This window comes from Cervus elaphus, chromosome 4 (assembly GCF_910594005.1).
Source record: "Cervus elaphus chromosome 4, mCerEla1.1, whole genome shotgun sequence".
NCBI classification, from domain to species: Eukaryota; Metazoa; Chordata; class Mammalia; order Artiodactyla; family Cervidae; genus Cervus; species Cervus elaphus.
This window is the reverse complement of record NC_057818.1, coordinates 39,895,125-39,908,969: the sequence shown is the minus strand read 5'-3', so window position 1 is coordinate 39,908,969 and position 13,845 is coordinate 39,895,125. Positions and strand designations below refer to the sequence as shown.

Below are 13,845 nucleotides of genomic sequence, written 5' to 3'. Positions count from 1 at the left end.
TACAAGAGGAAACACACAAGGCTGGGTAGAGAACTCACTGTTCGAATTGGCGTAGAGAGTTCGAAGGGAGAAGCCACTGAGCGTCAGCTCCCTCAGCTGGTTCCGCTCACAATGCAGCTGCTCCAAGTTGCACAAGGAGCTAAGATCTAAGTCAGTCAGCTGATTGTCCCGCAAATCCATGTGAGTGATGTATTTATTTCCCTCCAGATTCTCAATAATCATGGTTTTTAGATGGTTCATCCTTAATATTCAGAAATAAGAAAATCATTAGAAATAAAGTCTACTAAACGTGCTTACCAAAAGAAAAAAAACAGGAGAAATATGTTCCTCTTGTCTCTTTCCTAAACAACTTAAGAATTTTACTCCTTGCCTCCTTTTGCAAGGTACTAAGTAAATAAGCACAGATAGCTGTACCTTGGGTTCTTTGTTTACAAGCTAAGTTAGAGACTGTGCAGATTGGCAAATACATGTACAAATTAAATAAAGAGAAAGGAAAGGGGACCATGTCCATAAACAGTTAGTCTAAAACCTGCATCCAAATACCTAGTAAGGTTAGGCAGGGATGAAGGAATAAAACAAAGATACGAGAAGATGAGCATAACCTTTGGGGCTGAGAGCAGCAGGATGGTCACAGAGTAAGTACCACATAAGAGCAAGAGGAAACAGCCACACTGCCTCTCACTGCTCTGCCTACTCTCCAGCGCCAAGATTCCCATTACATTAATTAAGGGAGAGGAAAACAGTCTGTATCCATACGGAATAGTTCAAGGGCAAGTAAAAGCAAATGATGACTTCTTTGGTTTTTTCTATACAGGTATAAGATTTAATGCACACAGGCCTGTTCTCATTTTCCTATTCCTCAATAAATTTTTGTTACCATGTCTTTATGAGGGATATCAATGGCTTAGTGTAAATAACAGAACATTCAGTATGTGTGTTTTACTATCTTCATTTAGGAAAAGATTACAAATAAATAAATAATTTTAAAAAGGAATAAAACTCTCATTAAAAAATATTACTGGTAAAACTGGTAACATTTCAATTCTAATACCACAGATATCAAGAAGAAACCCAATGATTCAACAGAAAAATGGTCAAGTTTATTATGGAAAAATACAAACCACCAATAAGCATACAAAAAGATACTCAACCTCATTCATAATAAATGCCAATTAAAATGATGAAATACTATTTTCTACCTACTACACTAACAAGGAAAAAAGACTCCTAAAATCCAAACATTGGTAAGGATGAAAGGAAATGGGAATTCTCATAAAAGGTTGCTAGGAGGGTAAGTCAGAACAACCTTCATCTCTACCACATGGTACACCTACCTCATTCATAAATCTCTCTGCCATTAAGTGAAAAATGAAGCTTTACTACAGCTTTAAAAATATACATTGTTCTAAAATCCTAATGGTTTCAAGAGTCTTTATTTTTAAAAAGAAAATGTAAAGGAACATCAGAGGTCAGGCAAAAAGAAAGCGCGGTGAACAATGACCAAAACAGACTTCCCCGGTGATGCAGTGGATAAGTATCTACCTGCCAATGCAGAGGGCACAAGTTCGATTCCTGTTCTGGACACATGACACAGAGCAGCTAAGCCCGTGCACCACAACTACTAAGCTGGTGCTCTAGGGCCCACGGGCCACAACTACTGAACCCGCATGCTGCAACTACTGAAGCCCATGTGCCTAAAGCTTGTGCTCTGCAACAACAGGAGCCTCTGCTTGCCGCAACTAGAGAAAGCCCACAAGCAGCAGTGAAGACTCAGTGCAATCAAACATGAAAAAGAATGACCTCACCTCAAATCCACATGTTTGACATGGCTCATCCGGTTCAGCACCCCCAGGTTTAGCACTTCCACTCGGTTTCCGGCCATAAACACTTTATCTAACATAGTGAGTTTCTCATAAACCTCGGGAATTTGACTAAAGTTGTTGAAGGAAATTCCCAGGGAGGAAAGCTGTTGCAGATTTCCCAGTTCTTCAGGTAAAGTGGTCAGGAAGTTGCCATCAAGACAGAGGGTCTGAAGACTGCAAGAAGAGAACAACACAAAACAAAACTCCTTGATGAAACGTTTCAATTGGGATGGATAGAACTAGAATTATGGAATTTTACTTGTCACTAATTTATTATGAGTCCAATATGATTAAGTGCCCTCAGTCTATCTATAGAGACTTACTAAGATGACTTAAATACAGATGGTCCCTCTAACATCAAAGGTAGTCAGAGCCTCTGCAGTTAAAACAAGGGACTAGTCTCTTCTGTAGGCAAGTAACTGCTGCTGACTAGAATTCTCATAATTACATTATCTATTTCACTGCAAGAGCTCACGGAACTACCTTCATTCCAAATGCCAGACAAGTTCCTTACACTGCAAACAAAAGAAAACACAAACCCAGTAAAAATCAGGTACTTACTTTAGCAGACTGCCAATCTGACTCGGCAGGTCGTGGAATCCATTACAGGAAAGGTTGAGCTCAGTGAGGGTAGGAATTTCACATAACAATACAGGAAATGACCCAAGCTTATTATGGGACAAGTTCAGGCCCTTCAGCTGAGAAAATCTAAAAAGCAAAGGCACATTATACTACTGAATGAAAAAGTGATGTCATAAATGTCCATCAAAGAATTTGTTCTGCATATATTTACTGAACACTCAGTATGTGTCAGTGTGTGTGGCACAGACACTAGGATGACTAATGCCCAGTCTGAGCTACCAAGGAAACCAGGTCTGGTGAGATGGGAGTTGTTCTCTCTTCTCCTCAGAAAGGCAGAAACTCTTGAAAAACTCGCAATGGTACAATTATTTTCTATCAAGTTAAATCAATACCATTATTGATATGCTTCAAATAATTTCCTTTATGAAATTTCTACATGCAAAATACAAAAGCCTTACAATTAATCAATTCATGGACACAGGACTAGCTAGCAAACCTGTGGATCAAATCTCATTACAAGCAATTTCTCTTTTTGTAGATGACTGAGCCAGTTAGTTAAAAAATACATAGGTGACATGCAGTTTTACTGTAATGTGATGATACATAACATAAAATAGTAATTTTTAACACTTCAAATTTTTATAGAAGTATCTACATGATATCTCACTGAGAGACAGTATCATCATAAATTGGATCCTAAAGAGTCACTCCTATAATTCTACTTAAGAGTATTATACTTCATTATTATACTACTGCAAGATGGTAAGGCTAAGGTGGTGATCTCCACAATGATGAACCATAACATCTGCTTCTAGACTTGAATCTATGGTACCCCTCTCTAACATTTCTCTTTGAAAATTTCAACTTTTGACTTCCAAATATCCTGACTTTGAGTACTGATTGTTCCTTTGGTTTGGCACCTTGACTTCCAATTTCCTAAGCCAGCCCTCAAATAAGACTAATCCTATTTTCATAGAAATTCAGAAGGAAACATTAGAAGTCCGCTTCCTTAAAATTATAGCTTGTTTTTATCCACTTCCTTAAAATTATAGCTTGTTTTTATTTATAAACATCAATATTATTAAAATAACTATCTCATTACTACACAGAGGCTTATGTTTGAAAACTTTGCAAAACATTTCAGATGAGGTAAAAATCATACATTTTTTGAAAATTATGAAATACTAGTTACTAAGTATGTAAAATATGTCATTTCAATGTACATTTAGCTTTTTGATTACCATGTAGTTTGAACGCTTTAACTTTCAACTTCTCCCCTCCCCACAAGAAGCCAAATTACTTACACTTCTACCCATTTTTTAAAGAAAGGAAAGAGGTGAAGTTGGTGGAGGGTGGGAATGGGGAATATATTCTAACAAAGGAGATGGAAAAAAATATATGGGTCATTGTCCCTTAGGACTGAAATGGTTCCTTTATTAGGAGAGAGAGGTTTCATCGCTGACAAAAGGCTTGTGAGTTAGCAGTAGCAGATGCAAAGGAAAGATAAAAGCCCTAACCTGGGAGTGGAATTCTTGAAATTTGGCCTATTTCCTTTAAGTTATTTAAGTCTGAAACTTTTGATTTAAAAACTTCTCAAATATGGACTCTCTCTATTTACCCTGGCTGCAGATCACGCTCCACCGTCAATGACTTATAGAAAAAGAATATCCAGATCAAGGGCAGCTCGATGCTGCCTCCATGTCAGAAACTTTTCATCTATCATACCTTGTACAGAGGGGGGAGGGGGAGTGGGAAAACTGAACAAAAATTCTTACTTCTTTAAAAGGGAGGGGAAATTTTCTAATATGTACACAATGGGTAAACATGCTTATCTACAGATATTGACTACAATTAGATTTTAGTAAGTTGGTCTGGAAACCTGTGCCCCACATACTTGTAGAAAGTGTCAAGGCCCCCTGGTCTTTCTAACTGCATGAAGTTGTGTCGCAAGTTGAGGTAGGTGATATCTTGACTGTAGAAGAGATGCTCAGGAACCTCCTCAAGGCTGTGACACGAGAGGTCGACGGTACTGATGCGCTGGGACACCACCTGGACGAGGTCACAGAGAAGAGCCATCTGAGCCAGTGCTGAATGTCTCCCACCCAGCGGAGGATGGAACAGCACTGACACAAGAAGGAATCGATTAAAAAGATGGGGAAGACAAGAAAGGTCACAAGATCTGAGTATTCATTTATAAGCAGCAGTGAATTTTAACTTTTTCCCCAAAACCATAAGATGCTTGAAAAACAGAAAGGTATAAGCTAGTAAAGTGTAAAGTGTCTACAAGTTAAAAAAAAAAAATAAAGATGGAAAGTTAGTAACAGCTCATGCAGGAAGTAAAGTTAAGATGATTCCAAGTTCAAAACATCAGGAGGGAATGTGGTATTAAAAGACCTTTTAATATGGCCTTTTGCAGCCACACAAGCTCCTAACTTGCTCAGTTTCTTCATCTGTCGTGAGGAAAATTAAAAAACCAAGTATGCAGCACTGCTGCTTAGCATGCAAAAGATGCTCAAAAAAATATTAATTTCTCTTCACAAGGGCAGAAGAATGGAGAAGCTGTTTAAAATTGAAACTAGATTTATTCATAGCAGATTTTATTACTATCACAAATACAGAAATAACACTGAAACAAGGTTTATATTGCTATAATAGTATACTAACAAAACATGGGCTATGAAAACGGATCTTAAAAAAAACAACAAAAGTCATTCATGTTTTGGTGGCATGTCATTATACTGAAACAATCTTTAATGCAACTACCTAGCCCCATAAAGAAAACTGTGTTTAAATCCTGAAAAGATGGCTAAGAAGACAAGAGAATTTGGAAAATGAAATATAATTTAAGAGCAATTCATCTTTAAAGGCTGGGCTAAATACAGACAGAAGCATCAGACTATGAGTTAGGGGACAGCTCCATCTATCACGGACCACCACAGTGGGGGGAGAGTCATTTGAACCTCATTGTGTCTCTATTCCTTCAAGCCCCTACCTTCCTCACAGAGTTGGTACCTAAAAACACTTTTGTAAGTGGTCTGCACTGTGCCAATATAAATAAAAAGTTAAGGACCTGGGAGAATTCCATTTCATTCACTATGTATTCAGAAAAGCCTGGAGTGATGTACATAAGAATTATAATTCAATCTCTTGGGAGTAAGTTCAGTTTCAAAATATCTTTCTGTTGGTTTCTCTGTTCTCATCTCCCCATGAGGACGTCTGACAGCTTTTCACCTTGGAAGCTTGCCGCTGCCACCTCTGGTACTCAGCCAAAGTCTCAAAGCTGACAAGATAGGTCTGCGCTTGGGCTCCAGCTGAGCTGAATGCAAGGGAGTACTGACGTCGCTTCACTTCTTCTACCTGAAGCAGCGGGGAGAAAACCAGAACCAATTAAAAATAACAATCCCAATCTAAAAAATCACAGGACAACAACAAAGACAAATAACTCAAGTTTTTTAAGTAGGCAAAAGATCTGAAAAGATATTTCTCCAAAGACAGAGGAATGACCAATAAGCACATGATACAATGTTCTACATCATTGAGTGTGTGCTCAGTCGTGTCTGACTCTTTGTGACCCTGTGGACTGTAGCCCGCCAGGCTCCTCTGTCCTTGGAATTTTCTAGGCAAGAATACTGGAGTGGGTTGCCATTTCCTACGCTAGGGGATCTTCCCAACCCAGGGATCGAACCTGCCTCTCTTGTGTCTCCTGCATTGGTAGGCAGATTCTTTACCACTGCACCACCTGGGAAGCCCTCTATGTCATTATTTATTAGATAAATGCTAATCAAAACCACAAGGTACCACCTCACATCCGCTAGGATGGTTAAAATAAAAAACACAGATAATAACAAGTGTTGGGTAACAAGCATTAGCAGGGATGCAGGGAAACTGAATCTGGGAATGTAATATGGTACAGTCACACATGAAAAATAGTTGGGGAGTTCCTCAAAAGGTTAAACATACAGTAACACGTAACCCAGCAATTCCATTCCTAGGTACATACCCAAGAAAAAAATGCATCCACACAGAAAGTTTCTGTGAATTACAGCAGCATTATTCATAATAGGAAAAAGTAGAAACAGCCTCCATGTTCATCAACAGGTAAATGTATAAACAAAATGTAGTACATCATACAATACTATTCAGCCATAAATGAGAATAAAACACTGATACACACTACAACCCACACGAACCCTGAAAACATTACACTAAGTGAAAGAAGCCAGTCACAAAGAACCATACGTTGTATGATTCCATTTATATGAACGGTCCAGAATGAGCAAATCTACAGAGACAGAAAGTAGATTAATGGATGCCTGGGGCTAGAGAAGGAATGGGGAGATGAAGGCTAAGTAGCACAGGGTTTCTTTTCAAAGGGTCATGGACATATTCTAAAATCGATTATGGTGACGGTTGCCCAACTCTGTGAATTTACTAAAAGCCACTGAGTTGCATACTTTAAATGGGTTAACCATACAGTATATGAATTTCATCTCAATAAAGCTGTTTAGAAAAAAAACAAAGGGGGAATTCTCTGGTGGTGCAGTGGTTAGGATTCTGTGCTTCCACTGCAGGGGGTTTCAGAACAGGAGAGTCTGCAGGCCCACAAGGTAAGAGCCAAAGTTTCCACTTCAAAGGTAAGACTGCTCCAAACCTTTCCACCTCCACTGTGGTACACTGGAGATAGCTGTCCGCCTGCCTGCAAGGAGTACCCTGGCCTCCTTTTTGGACTCACCCCTTCTCATACTTTCGAGGTGATGGGCTAGAAGCCATTTCTGACCCTGTCCAGCACAAACGTGGGGCAGAATGAAGAACAGGGAACATGCAAACCTAAAGGTTATTACTAAACTAGCAGAGTCATAACCTGACTTCACACTCTCTGGACCTACTAGATTTTAAAGGAGATGATCTTCCTCAAGAGGTCCTTTTGAAGGTTCTTTGGATATCAGCCCCCTAATTCAACCAATAGTGGCTTCTCACCTACAGATTCCTTGACCAGGCTAATGCATACTATTCCAGTAGGTGACCCCTTCCTCCCCAGACGAGAAGGAACCTGGTGGTCCGCTGACAGCCCATCCTCTAGTGACGTCTGTTGGCCTCTCCAGGTGGCCCCACCAGACATGAGAATCCACCCACCCACCCAATGGCTCATGTTCTCTCTCAACCCAATTGGGTCACATACTAACAAACCCAAGGAATACACAAGAATCCCAACACATGAGTTAGGCTCAATCACCAAAGCAGCCTATCTCATCCTCAAGACTTCTGGTCAGAAGGCAGGATACCAGTGTACTATGTCCCCCTTTCTGCAGGGAATGTGAATCAGGATTCCGTGGGTTCTTTTGAAACCTCTTTCACTAGGCTTGAGGAAACAGTCAGAACTTCCTCCAGTCCCATTTGGGGTGATGGTAGGGATTCATAGCACAACAACAGCTTTCTTCAACAACCCAGCCTATATACCATTGATGAAGATGAAGTCTTTTTATAGTTATGGAACCACTTACATCTTTCTCTGACATCTCACTTCTGTATGTCATAGCTACTGAATCTCGGTGAGTCAGCTGGAAACTTCCAAGTTATAAATCATTAGACTTCTGGTGCCAAGTAAAGACTGAACCAAATGGCAGAAACACAAAATACTTTTAAACAAATAAGAATCATATTACAAAGATCCAATAAAATTAAATAATATTCACAACATTCAATTGTGATGCTTACAACTAGGCTATTTTTATTAGTAATAAATCACCACAATTCAATGAGTCTGTGTCAAAATAAAGGACTTTGTTGAAATGAAGAACAGGCATTACTGATTGCTTTAGAATAACCTTTTCCTCTAAATATTTTTTATGGGATGTTTGACACAGAAAAATAGTCATATAATGTCAAATTCTGAGAAAGGCTTGTAAATCTTCCACTAGAAGTTAATTTGTCAACTTCTGTGTAATTTTGTTAAGTTTTGCAATATGTATCTTGAGACTACATGGTAATACATGTAAAATGTTCCTCTCATCAGTTTGCAGTGAGCCTCCTTATCCCTATTAATGCTTTTGCACATTAATATCTTTCTCAGGAGGCAAGTTTTACTGGGTTATAATTTACATTAAATTTGTGATTTCTTTTTAATTCATAAACTGTAAGTGAACAATCTGACGAGATGGAACAAATATAGTTGGACAACCCCATCACCCACAAAACATCCCTCATGCTGTTTTGCGGCCAATCCCCTTCTTCCATATCATGGCACAACAACTGGTCTCTTTTCTATGACTACAGTTTTTTCTTTTTTTTTTAATTTCACGTAAATTGAATCATACAATAAATAGACTTTTACATCTGGCTTTTTCCACTGAATGTTTTGAGACGCACCCTTTTTCCTGTGTGTATCAGCAGCTCATGCCTTTTCACTGCTCAGTGGCGCAGTGAATACAGCACATGTGGATACAGCACATCTGTTTTATCAATTCACCACTCAGTGAACATTGAGTTGCTTCCAGTTTGAGTCAATTATAACCAAAGTTGCTATGAACATTCACTTACACTTTTTGTAAATATTTGTGTTCATTTCTCAGTATCTAAGAGAAATGCTCAGCTTTCTGATAAGCAGATTTTTAACTATAAGAAACAAAAAAAACAGGTTTTCCAAAGTGACTGTGTTCCTAGTCGCTTCCCAACTTTGCCAAAATAGGTTGTCTATTACCAAGTTGTAAATGTTCTTTATGTAGTCTTGACACAAGTCCTATGTTGCATACAAACTTTCATGTACTTTGTATGCTGTTAATATAACCACACCAATTTTCTTTTGGTTGCTATTTGACTAGTGTGATTTTTCTATCATTTCATATTCAGCCTTCTATTAGGTGTGTCTCCTATAGACAGTAAGTAGTACAAAATATTTGGATTTATAACTTACCATGCTAATTATTTTGCTCCTTTTTCTCAATCCTTTACCTGCCTTCTTTTAGCATTACAGAATTTATATTCTCTTTTCCCACTCTACTTTTAGTAGTGATCCTTAAAATTTTTAAGTTTGTACTTGACCATTTTTCTAACAAAACGTAAAGCTATTTGGTGGTGGCTCAGAGGGTAAAGCGTCTGCCTGCAATGCAGGAGACCTGGATTCGATCCCTGGGTTGGGAAGATCCCCTGGAGAACGAAATGGCAACCCATTCTGGTACTCTTGCCTGGAAAATCCCATGGACGGAGAAGCCTGGTAGGCTACAGTCCATGGGGGTCGCAAAGAGTCGACACAACTGAGCGAATTCACTTTCACTTTCTTTCTTTCCTCTTATCCAAAGACTGCGTCACATGTTCCTCATTGAACACATCACCACATTCTGACTGCTGTTCAGGTGTTTGAGCTTTAGTTGTTGAAATTTATATTTAAAATATAAAAAAATTTAAATCTTTTTACAATCAGTATTAAATTTACTACCATATTTTATCAGTGTTTGCACTCATCATCTATTCTTATATCTTATACCTTCCTTTTGAATTTACTTTCCTTTGTTCCTTTGTTGTTTTCTTCTTTTTTTCCCTGTTTATTTGGAGAGGTGTTGTTTTTTAGACATACATCTTTAGTAGTTCTTTCAGTGAGGATATATGCCAGCTCATTAGTTTTATGTTGTTTTTTTTCCCCTTCAGCTGTGCAGCATGGCTTGCAGGACCTTAGTTCCCTGACCAGGGACTGAACCCAGTGAAAGCACAAAGTCCTAGCTACTGGACCACCAGGTAAGACCCTCATTAGTTTTTAAATGTCTGAAAATGTTCTATTTTGCCTTGATTCTCACAAAGTAATTCAACTGGATATAAAATACAGGTTGACATTTATTTTCTCTCAGTAATTTTGCAAATACTCTTCTGTACATATTGTTGATGAAAAGAAAGCTGTTGTCAGCCTGTCAATTATTTGCAGGTTCTTTTCTCTCTTATAACTTCCAATAAACAGTAGCATTATCTGTTTCCAATCATCTATCACTCTGATGACTTCGAACTGCTTTTCCTATCATGGGGAATTCTCTCGTACAGATGCAAAAAATGCAGGTCTCTCTAGTTGCCTGATAGGAGTTTATGAGCACTCCAGACTCAATTTCAGTCTAACGGGGGAAAAGGAGAAATAGGAAAGAATCTGTTTTGGTGGAAGATGCTAAGTTTCCAAAGGCAGGCCTCTCTGGCTGCTTGATAGGAGTTTATGAGCACTCCAGACTCAATTTCAGTCTAATGGGAGAAAAGGAGAAATAGGAAAGAATCAGTTTTGGTGCTGGATGCTAAGTTTCCAAAGGCAGCCTAGTTTCCAAAAGGAGCCACTACTTCTAGTTTCCAAAGGCAGCTGCTACTGGCAGCAGCCCCTGGCTACTCTTGGTGGTACTACTGACAGCATTTAGTGCCTAGCAGTGGAAGCAGGGGTTTCTTCAACAGACGGGTTCTGTGGCAGAACCTGGGGCATGGATAAGTCTCCATGAACATGAATTTGAGCAAACTACAAGAGATGGTGGAGGACACAGGAGCCTGACATGCTGCAGTCCATGGGGTCACAAACGGTCCAACACGACTTAGCAACTGATCAACAACATAGTCTTTGGACCTCCAAGGGAGTCTGTGATGTAAAAAACTTGTTTTATGTGTAAATTAGCCTGAGTCCGTTTCTTTTAAACCTAAGAATGCAAAAACTTTGTGATGTAATCTTTAATAATGTTCAGAATAGCTTCTTTGAAAAGATGTGGAAAAAACTCTGAAAGGCATATGTGATTTTTTATTTTTTTAATTAAGATGACCAAAGAAAGAATAATTTATCTTTGTGGGTCTTACCTTTCCCCCAACCAGAGGCAATATGTGCATCTTCCCAGTCTGACAATCCTTCACTGAGGACACGATGAGGCAGGTGCCACAGAGGACAACCAGGCGTTCAGCCCACTTATGCAGCTGGGTCTTTCCCTTGCGTACATTATAGATGCCAGACAGAAGGATTCGATCCAGATGATCCATCTGGCATGGTTTTTCTGAAAAGAAAAGAGTATATCAGAAGCCACCATTAAGGTGGTACAAAAATAATGAAAGGGAAAAAGAAAGCATTACATGTTAACATTCAGCAACCCTAATACAGATTTAAGTAACCAAGCAATGTAAGTACTACAAAATAAGCTCTCAGTCTTAAAATGTTGTCCAGCCCTGAAGTTATACAATGGGAAGCACTATGAATTTCAGATGCCACTGTCAATCCTTCTTCCAGTCACAGCCCCCATGTACACAAAGAAAGGCAGTATGACAGAGTGGTTAAGATCATGGACTTGGGAGTCAGACATTCAAACTTGAGTCCTGCTACTTACTTTGATTCCTTGAAGTACATAACCTCCCTGACCTTGACATCCCCCGTTTACACAGCTCAGATCTTAACACTACCTACCTTTGGAAGGTTCTCATAAAAAATCAAGGTGATGAATATAAAGCAGTAAGCAGGGTTTCAGATACAAAAGAAGTATGGACTAAGAGGCAGCCACTATTGTTGTGCCTAGTCTACTGCAGAAGGAGGAAATTAATAACTACTTCTGTACACAATCCTCCATCTTCCCGCTCTGTGTGTGGAAAAGCTTTTGGCTGATATTTCAATCAATTATCCCAATCACGGTAGCAGAAGCTGATACAGACATGCAAGAGCATCTCTCTCTTTTACCACCCTTTAGAAAACTTTATATGACAGGTAATGGTGAACAAAACAGAGCATTATAACAGAAGAAATGTTCTTGGTTAAAGTACTATTGGAAACAGACAGTAACTCTACACAAAAATGAACAGAAGCAGCAACAGTATGAGGCTGAGCAAACAGCAACAGACTGGGAAGTGAAAAAACTGGGTTTTACCCAATACTATTACATAATTGATTAAACCCTGGGCATCATGGTACCCTTTTGACTGTATGTTTCCTGTATAAAAAATGAGGAAATGGGCTGGCTTACTTCAAAGCTTTAAACTTTGTATGTTAACACCACCATTTCTCCTTCTAGTCTAGGCCAACCCTTTCATCTATATTCTAAATTCCACATTCCTTGGGGAGTTTGGTTCTTCTTCCTTCTCACTCTTTATCTCCACCCTCCCTATTGTTTCCATCAAAGCTACAAAAGCACTCAAGTTTTCTCCAATTCCCTCTCAGTCTCAACTGTAGAATTCCTTTAGATCAGGGATTCTCCAATTTCTATGTGCCCAAGAATTATCTAAGAATTAGTTTACAATGCAGAACACTAAGACCTACCCACAGAGAGTTTAATTCAGAGGATCTGGGATGGAACAAAGGAAAGTATGTTTTAACACGTATCTCAAGTAATTTAAATGCAGATGGCCCACAAATCATATTTTAAGAAACTCTATAAGTTTATCCTTTTAAGGCTCTTTCCTTCTCATCTGTGTTTCTATAGTAGCTATCTGTAGCTACTCTCAGAAAGGAATATTCAATTTTGGGGGGAATAAGTTATTTATACATAAAATAGTATGCTGTCTTTTTATTATTTTTGGAGAGTTTGCTAGATATTCAGAGTGCCTCAAGTCTCTGATCTTCTGAAAGTGGTAAAAAACAGAATGAGGAAGTTCTAATAAATGTTTGGAATGACTAATAGTTCTAGTTAAAAACAGACTTACAATCTCAAAAGTCAAGATTCTAAGTGGAAAATTACGGATAATTTTACTTTCCCTATATATTTATACTTTGAAATGTTCTATAAAGAAAATAGAAAATAGGGGCTTCCCAGGTGGCGCTAGTGGTAAAGAACCCACCTGCCAATGCAGGAGTCGTAAGAGACACAGGTTTGTTCCCTGGGTCAGGAAGATCCCCTGGAGAAGGGCCTGGCAACCCACTCCAGTATTTTTGCCTGGAGAATCCGATGGACAGAGAAGCCTGGTGGGCTATAGTCTGAGCAACTGACACTTTCATTTTCATAAAGAACATGGATTGTTTTATAATTTTTTTTTTTAAAGTTTCTAAAAAATCAAGGAGAATTCTCTAACAATGAGTACTTCTACTGCCCATAGTATAATCTCTAAACATTATGTTTCATTAAAATGAACCAGGAGTCCTTAGAAAAATCACCTATTCCTGGTGTGAGTTAGATGATGAAAAGATCAGCTTAGGACATCTTTTTGTGTAAGAACTTAATGGAAAAATCTAGAATGTTACCAAAGACTGCTGGGCTAGGCTCAGTCACTCAGTGACTCTTTGTGATCCCATGGACTATATCCCCTCAGTCTCCTCCATCCATGGGATTTTCCCAGCAGGAATACTGGAATGGGTTGCCATTTCCTCCTCTGGGGGATCTTCCTGATCCAGGGATCGAACCTGCATCTCCTGTGGCTCCTGCATTGACAGGCAGATTCTTTACCACTGAGCCACCTGGGTGGCCCTACTGCAGTCATGTTG

General features: G+C 38.9%; 1 protein-coding gene across 1 annotated transcript in view; it reads right to left on the bottom strand.

Moving 5' to 3' along the window:
- The window catches only part of PHLPP2 (PH domain and leucine rich repeat protein phosphatase 2), a 59,620-nt gene that overhangs the window by 23,780 nt on the left and 21,995 nt on the right, over nucleotides 1-13,845 (bottom strand). Inside the window, exons 4-9 of the mRNA XM_043899004.1 lie at nucleotides 11,250-11,440; nucleotides 5,676-5,801; nucleotides 4,339-4,493; nucleotides 2,424-2,570; nucleotides 1,806-2,036; nucleotides 39-241 (exon numbers count right to left, since the gene is read on the bottom strand). Of these exons, the coding sequence (XP_043754939.1) occupies nucleotides 39-241; nucleotides 1,806-2,036; nucleotides 2,424-2,570; nucleotides 4,339-4,493; nucleotides 5,676-5,801; nucleotides 11,250-11,440 (1,053 nt within the window). The remainder of the gene's footprint in view (nucleotides 1-38; nucleotides 242-1,805; nucleotides 2,037-2,423; nucleotides 2,571-4,338; nucleotides 4,494-5,675; nucleotides 5,802-11,249; nucleotides 11,441-13,845) is intronic.